General features: G+C 44.1%; 1 protein-coding gene across 1 annotated transcript in view; it reads right to left on the reverse strand.

Annotated features, from left to right (window-relative positions):
• sntb2 (syntrophin, beta 2) overlaps positions 1 to 13,667 on the reverse strand; it is a 35,326-nt gene that overhangs the window by 10,094 nt on the left and 11,565 nt on the right. The window contains exons 2-3 of the mRNA XM_085280743.1: positions 8,360 to 8,582; positions 2,921 to 3,131 (exon numbers count right to left, since the gene is read on the reverse strand). Of these exons, the coding sequence (XP_085136869.1) occupies positions 2,921 to 3,131; positions 8,360 to 8,582 (434 nt within the window). The remainder of the gene's footprint in view (positions 1 to 2,920; positions 3,132 to 8,359; positions 8,583 to 13,667) is intronic.

A 13,667-nucleotide genomic window follows, 5' to 3' on the forward strand; every position in this document is an offset into this window, starting at 1 on the left:
TGTCTCTGGGTTCTATCCTTAGAAGGCATCGGATCTCATTTCATTGTTATGCCGATGACTGCCAAATTTATTTGCCACTAAAGCACAGGGATGGCATCTCCATAAAACCTCTCTTGACATGCCTAGATGACATTAAAGCTTGGTTGGCTCTAAACTTTTTAAATTTTAATGAAAAGAAAACAGAGCTGTTGGTGTTTGGACCCAGTGGTACCTCTGAGTCGTCCTCTGTAGATTTGGGACCCCTGGAAGTCTATTTTAAACCTGTTGTTACTGACCTTGGTTTTAAGTTGGACAGTGATTTTAAATTGGACAACCAAATCAGAGCAGTGGTGAAGTCCAGTTTTTATCATTTAAGGCGACTGGCAAGAGTAAAATCTTTTCTTTCGAGGCAGCACCTTGAAACAGTGATCCATGCTTTTATTTCTTCCCGCCTGGACTACTGTAACTCAATTTATGTGGGGGTCAGTCAGTCGTTGCTCTCACGTCTGCAGCTGGTTCAACAGGAACTCGAAAAAGAGAGCATATAACCCCCGTGCTAGCCTCTCTGCACTGGCTGCCTGTGTCTTTTAGAGTTAATTTTAAAATTCTTATGTTTGTTTTTAAATGCCTTCACAGTCTTGCCCCGCCTTACCTCTCTGAGCTTCTTCATCCCCACATACCCTGTCGGTCTCTCAGGTCAGCTGACCAGCTGCTCCTGGAGGTACCGAGATCCAGGAGGAAGCTCAGAGGGGACGGGGCCTTCTCTATTGTGGCTCCAAAATTATGGAATAATTTGCCCATTCACGTTAGAGAGGCCCCTTCACTGTCCACTTTTAAATCACGTCTTAAAACCCACTTTTATTCCTTGGCTTTTAACCTCAGTGAGACTTAGTTTCTCTTTTAATTGAAGTAGTTATTTAATTAATGATTTCACTCTTCTTTTATTTGGTTTTTATTTATATCTCATGTAATTTTATTTTACAGTTCCAATGTACAGCACTTTGTGTCAGCTGTGGTTGTTTTAAAGTGCTTTATAAATAAAGTTGATGATGATGATGATGAGTAGAGATGGTAGAGCCGACATTTTTTGTTTTTCACTTCCACTGACTTTTCTCCAATCCTGCTGTTTACACAGGTATGGGTGAACAGATTATAAAATAAAGCAGGCTTTGGTTGATAAATTTTAATCATGTTAATTATGAAGGGAGAAAAGGTTTCATGATGCTTCTGTAGATAAAAATCTGGCCAATTAGATCAATTACACCAGTCAGGGTTCAAATCAGGAACCTCTTGCTGTGAGGCAACAGTGCTACAGCCATTACATCACCGTGCTGCCGTAGAGTATAACAGGGGGTGTAGTCTGACAGGATATGGATGCTGTGGTGCAGTTTGCTAATGTAATGATGTAGTTTTTACAGAGTACAGGTGTAGCAGAGGAGTTAATCAGGTCATCGTGACAACCTGACCTGATTTTTCTTCTAGCTACGTGGTAAAAATAGGGCAATGTGTTCATCCGAGTCATTACTGCGAGACTGGAGTTTTTTCAGTGAAAAGCAGCAACACTAAAACACAGAGTGTGTCTGCGGTGCAGAGGTGGGCTCTGCGGGATATAACGTAACAAGGGAAACTTCTATCTGTGCTTCCTGTTCCAGCCCGGTCAAAATATACAGAACTAGACACTTCAAAGTGAAGTCACTGTTCCTGTGTGCGATAAAAGTATAGCCCTGCTTTCAGAGGCCACGTGGAGAGGTTAGGACTGAGGCTAATTAAAGAAAACACGCTCTTCCTGTGGCTGCTTCACATACAGAAGTGCCAGCCTCCACGTCTGAGCGTCAGGTTTGTTTAGTGACATACGAGCAACAAAGAAAACCACAGATGCAATTTCCTCTTGAGGGCAGCTTGTGCTTCAACTCTATTCATCAGTACTAATAATACCCTGGATTTCCACTTTCTACCATGTAGACATACTGATGATGAATACAAAAATATTTCAGTTAGATTGGCTTCCTGTTAATTCCAGAATTTAAATTACATTTTTGATCCTTGCATAAAAAGTCCTGAACGCTCTTAAAGACTTCACAGCATAATGTTACCCCTGTGGAGCACTTTGCTTTCAGGATGCAGGCTTATTTGGAATTTCTAGAGTTTCTAAACATAGAGTAGGAGGCAGAGCCTTCAGCTATTAGGTACCTCTTCTGAGGACCCAGCTCTCAATTTGGATTTAGGAGACAGGCACCCTCTCTGGATGATTTCTTTTTGGATAAATCTTCTAGTTTGGACTGGTTCTTGTCACTCTGAACAACCCCTTCAGCTATGCTAGCATAGTTTCCCACTGCAGGGGGACTTCCCATCATGCAATGAGCACCTCTTCTTCCTTACATGCCTCTATTGTCTACCCTCTCATGCAGTCTGTGTTTTGCGCATTCATTGTATGTTCTTCTGTTTTTTTATAAGTGCATTTACTTACAATACAAAGTGCGTAGAGGTGGATCTGTGTTTACACTGGGTCTCCTTAAGCTTTGATGCAATTTTGCTGCTGGATACAAAAATATCCCAGGAAAACTAAGGCTCGGGTGACAGTGTATGTTTTTTCCCCCAACACAGTGGCCTTTGGTAGCTTTTCACAGGTACCTAAAAGGTGGGTGGTGAAACAGTTGGGGTAACTATGGAAATTCTGCCCTGTTAAAGAGCCATGCTGCTGCACATCGGGCAAAAAGAGAGGGTGATAGAAAGTGAAAGTAAAGCCTCAGTAGAGACAGAGCAAGAGAGGGTTCAAAACAAACAGTTCATCCATTAAGCAACAAAACCTGGCAACGAAAACTTTTTCTCCGCTTGTCTTCCAGCTCAAAGTCATCTGGTCATGTGTGTCGTTGTTTTGGGGCTTTTTGGTCTTTTTTTAATGTAGTAACTCATGTACAGTACAGCACGCAGGTAAAAATACCTGTTCAGCCAGCCAGCCGATGTGTTTGAGATGGGGGTGTGTGGAGGCTGAGGTCGAGGCCCCCAGGTAGGCGCTGATGTGAGCCAAGGTCTGTGGCAGCAGGGCGGCAATGTTGGTGTGGATGGCAGTGAACCAGGTGTTGGCGGTGGGGCCGTCTTTACATCGCAGCACCACCGTGTGCTGGCCGTCTGGGGAATGGAGCTCTAACAGTCTGGATGAGAGAAAAGGGAATCATCAACTAGATCAGACTTCAATAATTATGATAACGATTAAAGGTCACTTTCTTTAAAATTACCTAACAATGAGCCGTAAAAGAATAGTGCAGTTTGGAAATGGAGGAAGTGATGGTAGCCACTAAAACCAAGTACCTTCTAGTGGGTTATTCATGATGAAGTTAAATCTAATTTCCTCAGTAAATAATCATTTAACTGCTGCATGCTGCAGTTTAGAGCTTTTAACTGCAGCTGGCATTCCTTAGTTTTGTGTTTCAAGCTGATGATTCAGAAATCCAGCTCACTCCTCGCTATAAAATTCCACCCACTCAGCAGTTATATTCACAAACACGCTTCGATCGATTCCCGCAGACTCGATTTGCAAAAGGGCGACTCACTGTTTATCTGAGCAACAATTAGGATTTGCATCATCTTTATGGAAACTAACTGTTAAAACTCAGATTATAATTCTTCCCCCTGTATGTTTGCCTGCTAAGACCTTTGTGGCAGGAATAGTTCAAACTTAAAAAACAGCGTTGAACAGAATCATAATGTGGCTGAAGGTGACAGATCAGCAGGAATCCCAGAGAATGAGTGCATCTCAATGCCATCCCCCATTGGTTGGGCACTTTCTTATAGCCTGCCCACCGTTGCTGCACAGCTGCACATGTGCAAGCTGCTTTGCAATGCACCTCCGCCTCAGTTCCTCCTTTTCATACCTAATCAAGGGGATGTCTGTTTTTGCTTTGTTCTCGCTGTTCTGTTTGTGCTGCCACCAAATATAAATGACAGATGAAGATAACAGTCCTCTTTGGAAGATATCGCTTGTGAATTTGACTTTTTTTTTAATGCTTTATTAACTTATTTTGGTGACTCCGTTTAGTGAAAGGTGATACTACATTAACCTCTAAAATCCTTTTGTAATCAATCAGCTATCATTGCTGTATCATTGCTAATACCCTTTAGTATTTGGTAACAGGTGCATATACCTCAGTGCCTCTCTTGTGTGCCATTTCCTCAGACCTGTCTGTCCTTCTGAAATATCAAACTAATCAAATGGACGCAGCACTCGTTGTGTTACGCTTTGGAGCTGTAGTGGTAGAGCTTTATAGAACTGCTACGATAACATCAGTGTGAGTGACTCAGTGTGGTTTTACTTTGGCAGTTTTCAGATCTCACTCTGACCTGGTGACGCGGCCAAGAAGGCTCATTGTGTTTCAAATTTCTCCCAAGTGTCTGTTATCCAAACAGCCAGACGTTTTTCATTCGCCCTGCAGATTTGCAGCTGTAACCGGCTGAATCTGGGCATGTTTTTTAAGGTGCAATTTTTAAACTATAACCCACCGGCTTAAAGGGAATAGGCCTTTTCTGCAGGTGCTGCTTTACTTGGACATTTTCCACCATTCTCCTATTTATTGCGCGATAAACACAGAGAAACATTTGTACTTCTGCATTCTTTCTTGGACAATTAGGTGAGTCCATTACTTGATTTGTCACTTTTTATTTCGCTAATTTTATGGAATTAAACTCTGGTAATAATTATTATTGTAATTGCTGAACAGCACCGGGGAAGAGTCTCTCCTCAGTTTTTGTTGCGTTGCACTAGAGAGACACGGGAGATTCTCATCAGCATGAATAGTGAATGCAGCGACACAGAGAACTGGCACTATACGGTGGATGCTAAGTCATGCAGAACAAACAGCCAGTGTGCAAGTCTTGTTCCCATGTCCGAGAACTTTCTGAACTAACGAGCTATCCCAGAGCCCGCGCTGAAGTAGCTGCACACTGCAGGACGCCTACCCATATATAATGACAACTTCATCCCCAAGTGTTGCTGTCAAACAGTTGGGCAGCCATAATTGGCCCATCAAAGACTAAATTCTGGACTTTTAACTCATTAATTTTACAGCTTTTCTTTTTTTTTTTTTTTTTTTGGCCTGTCCCGTTTGGCTCTTTTGCCATCAGAATTGTTGTCTAAAGGCAAAGAAAGATGCCCAACGGATTTACTTTACCAAACTGACCATCCCAGCCTTGCCGTAATGGTCCATTTGATTCACCTTTTATTGTTTATTTTATTTTCACTTACTGAATACGGGACAGACTTGACTGGGGGAAAGAAGGGGAGAAAGAAAGAGGGAAAGAGAAACAGCTGAGAAGAGGGACGGGGGAGAAGGGCAAAAGACAAAAACCAACAGAACGGGCAGAGAAAAAAAATGCATATATCAATCACCTGGATCACCCGCTGAGAAAGAAAAAAGAAAGCAAGCAGAAGAGAACAAGAGTAATAGAATAAACAACATCACAATGATATATGGGAATATGACAGTAAATACTAAATGTTAAACATTATTGTGCAGCACATAAGATCAACAGAACACAGTGTGCTTTGAGGTAGGAGCCAAAAAGGGTGTAGTTTGTGGGTGTGATCACCCGTGTGTACACCTGTGAGCATGGATGCGCTTGTTTTTTGTTTTTTTAAAAGGTTCCTTCATGTAATAATCTGCTAGAGGGTGTGGGGGGGCCACAGCCCCGTCCTCCAGGGCGTGAAGCAGGTGTGGAGGAGATCAAAACTCCAGACATCCAGAGGCCCCCAGAACACAAGAGACCAAGGAAGACCCACAGAGGGGCAGCTGCGCCACTGTCCCGGAAAGAGCTGAGGAGAGTCCCAGATGAGGGCTCACTCAGCAGCCGCGGAGCAGAAGCCAGGGGGAGTTGCAGTGACGCGCCCGTGAGCTCCGCCGGCAGCCAGCTGCGCCTGAGTGACCGAGCCCCAGGCCGAGAGGCCGGGGGCACCCCACCTCCGAAGTGGCCCGAGCGAGCCCCAGGCTCCAGGCCCCGATAAGCGGCCGCCAAGGAGTGAGCCGGTGTGTACCTGGACGCCCATCCCCGGACACAAAGAACCACCAACGCACCGATGTCTGAGGGAGTCCGCCACTGGCAGGGGAAGTGGTGGTAGGGGGAGATAGGCCTCCAAACCTTGGAGGGCCTGAGATGTCCCCAGAGAGGTGGCGCCTGACACCCAACCTGACATATAGACACAGACATACAGGCACACACAGATACAAACATCCATTCCCACCCTCATGCTCTCATATGCACTTACTCCACACTCAACCAACGTGGAGACAGACATAAAGAGACGTTGTACACACGATCACACTCCCCAAGCGTACTCTACAAACCGGGTCTAGGTGCCCTCGCCCCTGGAGGGGGGAACTGCACCCAGACCCAGGTGGTGTTTCCCTTTTCCCTGCGGTGGGGGGAGGCAGACCGCCCCGACTCCGCAGCAGCAGGAAGGCTCCACACTCCAGACCGCAGTCGGACGGCCAACTCCTCCTCCTAGCCCTCCCGCTCCAGCAGGTCGCAGAGAACGGGGGTGAGAGAAGACTCCAAACCTCCCTCCACCCGCTCATTGTAATGTTGATGCATGTGTGTTCTAAGGTGCATTTAAAACCCAGGAGGGCATGGAGCTACCTGCCAGAGAGCAGCAGGTAAGCGCATAGTCCCTCCTGCTAGCCCTCAATGTCTACGTGTATTTAAAATTGAGAGGTGGGCAACGATGCCAGGGGTGGGGTGTACACCCTGATGGTAATTTGGACTCCGTGTATCGTGCCCACCCCCAAGATCCTATATGTATGTGTAATGAGAGTGTGAGTAATGTGAATGTCTAAGTTGTGGGATAAAATTGAGGCAGAGGCAGCCAGAAGGGGACAGAGGGGGGGGTAGCCTCCTCTGCACCCTGGTGACATACCCCTACTCCAAGGCCCTGCATGTGTGGGTGGTTGTGGTGGAGCGGGAAGAGGGAGGCAGCTGGAGATGGGGAGGGAAGGAAGGGAGGGGCAAGTGACCCCTCCCTGGGGCCAGCTCCCCCGCTGACCCCAGTAGGCACCCCCATACTCCGCGACCCGCCAGGGAAAGGGGGCCCAGGCCCATCCAGACCGGGCCCAGTGCAGCAGCGCCGCCCGGCCCCACAGAGCCCGGGACAGTCCACCCAACCCCACCACAGAGAAAACTGCACCCACCCCACCATCCACTCATCTTCCAGACTACATAAGACAATAAACACCCAGGCTGAGATCTTCCTCCACCTCTCCTGTATCTCCCCCTCCTGCAGAGGGAGCTCCTGAGGAGAGGAAAGCTCCTGCAAGATGTGACAATCTCCCCCACCAGTTGAAGAGCCCCCCAGGTGGCTCGACGCACCGGCGGCACCCTGCTCCAGGGCTGGGCCCCCATGCACCCACCCGCCCACAACCCCGGCAAAACACCAACCAGGACCCAAGCCCCCGAGGCCCGGTCCGGGTCCCAGCCCAGAGACGGAGCGCCCCCAGAACCTCACGCCCATCCCGGACCCACCCAGGGCCAGCCAGGCTACCAGGTCAGTAACCCACGTCCGTCAGCACAGACCCTCCCCTATTTTACAGCTTTTCTTACTGATAAGACCTCCCCCATTGCCAACCATACTTTATGTGAATTAAATAAAACTGTTTATAATTACAGGACAGCTATCAGAACTAATTCTGAAATTTTACACATGTATTTCTTACAATTCAGTAGATACAGTAAAGAGTGTCAGGGGTGGGGCACTGCATGCACGCATATATTGGCGGCTTCTAGTTTTTAAACTTGCCCAACCTGACTCAACAATGGCCTTATTACATGGAACAGCCCTGTGTTAGGATTAGCTCAGCCAAAACTGCAGCAAATCCATAGTTAGAACTTTTCTTCACTTTTCACTTTCCTTCTATTTGCAAACAGAGTAGAAAGCATTCGGAGACGCACGGAGCAGGTGGATGGAGGCCGCTGTGCTGAGAGCTGAGCTCCTTCTATAACCATCTAAAGGAAATGCCCTCTGTTTGACATTAACCAGGCCCAGGAGCACAACAAAGAAAAACAGAACTTGTTGGCCAGTGTTGGGAGCATTCTGTATATACACAGGTCTCCTTATTTGAAACTTTGGCCATGTTTGGTGAAAGCATTCGCCGCTGTTGATATATATCTGAACAGTGGTGAATCCTTTCGCTAAATATATGACAAAAACTAAGGAAAAGCATTGCAGGCCCACTTAAATATTCACAAAGACACAGGAGTGTGTCTGTCGTGCTTTTTATCTCTTTATAAAACAAACATTCCAATCTAATGAACAGAGGTTAGGCACTGAAAACGATTACACACCCAACCACACCCAACCTCCCACATACACAGGTATTTCCCTCACACACACACACACCTGTTCTCCAGGTCTGGCATGGTGAGGTTTCTGCAGATGAAGCACATCTTCAGACTGATGACCTTTCTGTCTTTGGATGAGGAGGAGCTGCTGCTGTGTTTGGGCGACCCTGAGTCATCGCTGCCGCTGTAGCTGGGTGACTGTGGGCGGACGCCGTCCCACGGCAGGTCAGCCACCAGGGATGGCTTCTTGAACAGTGGAGAAACCTCACGGATGTACTTCACTGTGGAGTAACAATAGAAGAAGCACATCAACCAATGAGGTTGTTTTTATTTTGCGTAGTTGTTATATTTTTTTTTTTCCCTTTTATTACATTATTTCAGCATATTTATATTTTTATCTTATCTAAGGTAGATTTAATTATGCTTTAAGTTTTATTTACTTATATATATTTTATTTATTTCATCTTGATCTTAGTGCAAACTGTGGCACCATTAATCAAGAGAAAATCAAATATATGAGATGGACATTTACCCCTTCTTTTTCATCATCGAATAAACCAATCATGTTGCTGTTTTTGAGAAGCTGAATGTAAAATAAGCTAAAATAAGACAGATGCTTGGTTGCGATATTTGGAGTGGCCATCTTTAACCCAAACCATAAAGAATCTCTGGGATGTTTTCTGAAAGAAGTCAGCTTTTAACCTGCTTCTGAAAACACGCGTTGAGAGCACTTCTTTCAGCCTCAGGTTTGGTCCTGTATTTATCCAACCTGATATCCAACCTGATGTTTTGAACATAATAACATCATATTTTGGCCGAGAACCCAGAGGCCGTCTTTATTCTTTAAAGTGGTCTCCTGCGTGAAATTATCTTAGATACGGCTTCGAGGTCAGCTGTTTGTAATAAAAATCACTTTTGCTCCGATGTGATGGATTCACTTTCCAAATTTGGACTTTTGCCGCCTTCTCACCCCCACCTTGCCTTCACTTATTCTTCTTCATCCGTTTTATCCTCCTGTGCGAATGAACACTACATTTGCTCCGTGTTCAGTCCTGTGCATGCTCTCGTAGTCCATTTGTGTGCAAAATAAGTGAGTATGGGAGCTAAAAGAGAGAGTCTGGAGTGTATGTTGGACAATGAGTCGGTCTGCTCTGCATGAAACCTGAGACGAGGCTCTCGGGAGGTGAGGTCATTCTTGAATGTAGACCAGGATATTAGGATTGTGAAGGTATGCATGCGCAAGAGAGACCTACAATGGTTCAAGAGAATGTGAATCCAATGGCTCAAAATTATGAACTGAGGTATGAATAAATATTCATGACAGCTTTAATACTTGAACAGTACACCCTGACAGTGAGAAGCTGGTAAACCTATTTAGCAATCATCTAAGAAAGGCATCCAAAGATTTAAGCTTTATAAATGAGTCAGATTTTTAGGAAATGTAAAGAGTAATCAGCTGACTTGGTTATCTAAAAGTATAAACTGTTGATGGGCTTAAAGATATGGGTTGTTAAAAATTTAAATTTAAAAGAAACTGAAAGAGAAAACGAGCAGCAAAAACTGCATGACAGATATTTAAATAAGCTGGCTAAAAAATGGATGTGGCAGCTGAAATTCAAATAAAAGCATTTAAATGTTGAAGAATAAACACAAAAGACCTTAAATAATAAGTTATACAGTTTGACTGCAGATTAAAAAGCAATACATGACTGAAATTTATGGATGCATTATGAAAAAGTTAAAAGTAATGAATAAGTACTTAAAATATTCAAGAATAAGCTAAAGCTGTGTATAAATAATCATTAAAGTTGTCGTTTCAGTTGTTCTCGACGTCTGGCTAAAATGTCCAGCTTCTCTCACTGCTATTGCAAACTAAATAAATACATAAATAAATAAAATGACAACACAGATATGATCTTACAGTGTCAGTGAAACTGCATGTTTCAGAGTGGTGGGGTACCGGAAGCTTGAAGGTGGAAAACCACTAGAGTGCCTGTGTGTAAACCTGAATCACTCAGTGAGATACAGATTGACTGATATGTAGGTGCAAAGCATGCTGCACGGTGACTGTGTACATTACACGTATGAGTCAGAGGGAAGGGTGGAGTGGGGAGTAATGCTAAGGCAAGAGCAAAGACCAGCCATCCTAACCACACCACCCACACCAACACGGTCTGGGGCCATTTCTGCAAACCTAAGTGGTTTGGACTAAGTAGGAGAGTGTGAAAGCATTCCTGAATGCCAGTGTTTATGTGTGAGAGTTCTAGAGAAATGCATGTCTCTGCTGCAAAGCCCCACTCTCACACTAATAATCAGATTTGGTGCAGAGATGTTCAGCCAAGATATTTTCCGTCAGCAGACCCTGGTCTCTTTGTGGTTCTGCATGTTTATATCTCTGCATGTGAACATCTCACTGTGGATCACCGGGCTGTGATTGTCTGTGTGAACGTCTCTGTTTCCTAACAGCAGCTTTCTTTCTTGAACTGTAGACAGCGACAGAAAGCATGCAAGCTGTGGAAATTGGCTTTTTTTTTGGGTGCTGCTACCGCAGTCATTTGGTAGCCTCTTCTCATCCACATCAAACAGAGCCAGTGCAGAAGGTTTGATCATCTAACCCCGATGTCTCCTGGAATCGTCCCAGGTGAAGCGTTTCAGGCATATCCAATAGAGAAAAGGCTCCAGGACATACCAGAGAGATCATGTCTCAGCCCAGAAGAGCTGGAGGTGCTGGATCTCTGTTTAGACTGCAGCCACCATGAATCAGGCTCAGATAATCAACAGAGAATGAACCGGTGGACACTACCTAATCAACAAACAGCAAATATTCACGTCCAGCTCCATCGATCTCTGTGACGGGAGGAGGAAAATCTTATAAGCCAAAGTCCCATCTCATCAATTAAATGGTGCTGCTTCTTCCTGCCAATGGAACTTGCAAAGTCACCAAAGAGCTTTTCATCCTGAACAGGCAGAATATCTTCAACTGTCCGAGTCAGTCATGTCAACTCAGCCTACCTGAACTGCAGGCTACACGTTGACCAGACGAGACCAGAACAAGTCGAGACCAGAGCATCTCAAGTGTCCTTCAGATCAGTTCATTTCATTTATCAATATTTGTTTAAGGTACTGTGGACCAGTAGAGACCATTTTCCCTGTCAGTAATAAAAAAATCTTGCTCTTGGCTCTTTAAACAAACAAAGAAAATGGGGGACATGAAAGCAAATGTTTCCTTTGCAATATCAGAGTGTTTCACAATGATGTCAGCTCTGTGTTAAAGGGTTCATCTTTATCTTCTTTATGCATGAGAACCAGCAAGGTTCACGTAATAGATCTGTACACATTTTTCCTTTTCTTGAACTTCTAAATATTGATCTTTTCAGTGGATTTAAGGTGTCTGATGGCCAGCTTCTGCAAATCAGATACATTTTCCCTTATTAATTATTTTTTTGAGTTTTTATTTGTTTTCATGAACAACAAACAATAACAATTACTGACATCCTTGGTAAAAATCAGTGTATTATACAGTCAGTATGATATGAGGCTTGTAGTCTAAAGCCCTTTGAGTGTCCGGTAAGATTAGAAAAAGACTAAATAAATGCTAATGCATAACATTAGGATAGCTGAAGCCCAGTGCATTGTTCTGTCTTAAGCACAGCTTAAAAACAAAACGACAACAACAAAAAACCCCATCAGAATCATTTTAGATCCACGGTGTGTAATCTGCTTGAGGTCTCCATTTTAAAAATCTGACCAGATTCTCATTGGTGTGTCTGCCCTCCTGTTCTCCTAGCCTGTCCCTGCAGCTTGATAAAACTTCCATGAAATATAGACCTTTAATTTAAGCCACGCAGTGCATAGAGCAGCTGTGCCCGGTGGATTCCTGGGGTAACGACTGAAGAACTTAGTGACATATGCCATATAAATATTACATCTGTATATGTATGTGGCATTCCCATTCAGCAACGAATGATGTTGCTGATGGTGCGTAAGCAGAGGCCTGGCGGACCGCTGGGTTTGTAATAGCTGGCACACACCCTGAAACCCGAACTCTCTACCCACAGGAACCTCACACAAAGATGGCAACAGCTACGGCCAAAATGTTTAGAAGACATAAATTACACCGAAGCTGAAAAGAGACTAAAATTTCTCAAATGACCAAAAATCCAAAACTAAATCAGGGGCCAAAAGTCATACTTGAAGATAGTCCACTCTGACAGACTTCTTGTGTTGGGCATGGATCATTGGCCGTAACAGGACAGGGTAGGATGGGATAGGATAACCAATGTTTTCAGGAATTTAACAATTTTTTATATTGGAATAAACTTGAGAGTATCTGATACACTCTCAGACAGAAAAAAGGATCAAAATTATAGCAATGCAACTGAGATAGAACTATTATAATTCTCTTATGAACTAACAGATATAATAACAAGGTTGAAAAGTCCAGCCATACTTATGTTTCAGCTGCAACAAACCACTATATAGATAATAATAATAATTTGTCTTAATTAATCTGTACTTTTGTTTAATCCAAAAAAAAAGAGACATTAAGCCCCACATATTTTTCCAGAACCCAATCCAACATCCTTAAAATGCTGGTTTTGACCAACCATCTCTCCCAAAGCCGGAGATATTCAGTTAAGCAGCAAATTCCCAAAATAGTTGTGGTTTAATTCTGTTTTGACTAATGGTTGCAGCTCTAATCTCCATGCACTTTTGAAATTAAAAAGAAAAACATGCAAATATTAAGGGACGAATAGATGACGATGGAATAGACCTGAAATGCTGATCTCCATCTCCATTGTGTGTAATTAAGTTGTTGTCCGGCTGCAGTGAAGCTTGTGAATGCTCTGTTGTGTAATACATTGGCACTGTGGGCCACTGTACATCTGCTTCTATTCAGTTTTCCTTGTGTGTGTGTGTGTGTTTTTGGCCGAAATGAAAGGCCTTGCAGTGGCTGCACTCTTTGATGTAGCCATCATCGCTGGTTGTTGTCTCTCTTTAAAGCTGAGATGCCACAAACAAGCTTTACCTCTTGTGCAGTTTCCAGCTGCTGCGATGTCACCACATTGTTACTCTTGGCTGTAGCCTACTGGCAGATACATATTTCTCTGAACTACTAATTATGCAATCCACTATACAGCTGAACATGAGGCATGACAGCAGATTCAGAGATCTTTTGAGAGCTTTCTGCAGCACACTGTGTATGTGGAAGCTCGTGCATTACAAGTCCTGATAATGTTGTGTTGTAAATTATGGTGCTTTTAACAGGTCACTGCAATATGCGCGCGTGAACCACCTCTGCAAGTCCAGTTACAAAATATTAAGGTGGTGACTGCAAAAACACTCAGCTCGAACCTTCTGTGACT

Source organism: Mchenga conophoros, linkage group LG7 (assembly GCF_057382185.1).
Source record: "Mchenga conophoros isolate Kocher_MC1m ecotype Shallow Benthic linkage group LG7, M_conophoros_male_GT1.1, whole genome shotgun sequence".
NCBI classification, from domain to species: Eukaryota; Metazoa; Chordata; class Actinopteri; order Cichliformes; family Cichlidae; genus Mchenga; species Mchenga conophoros.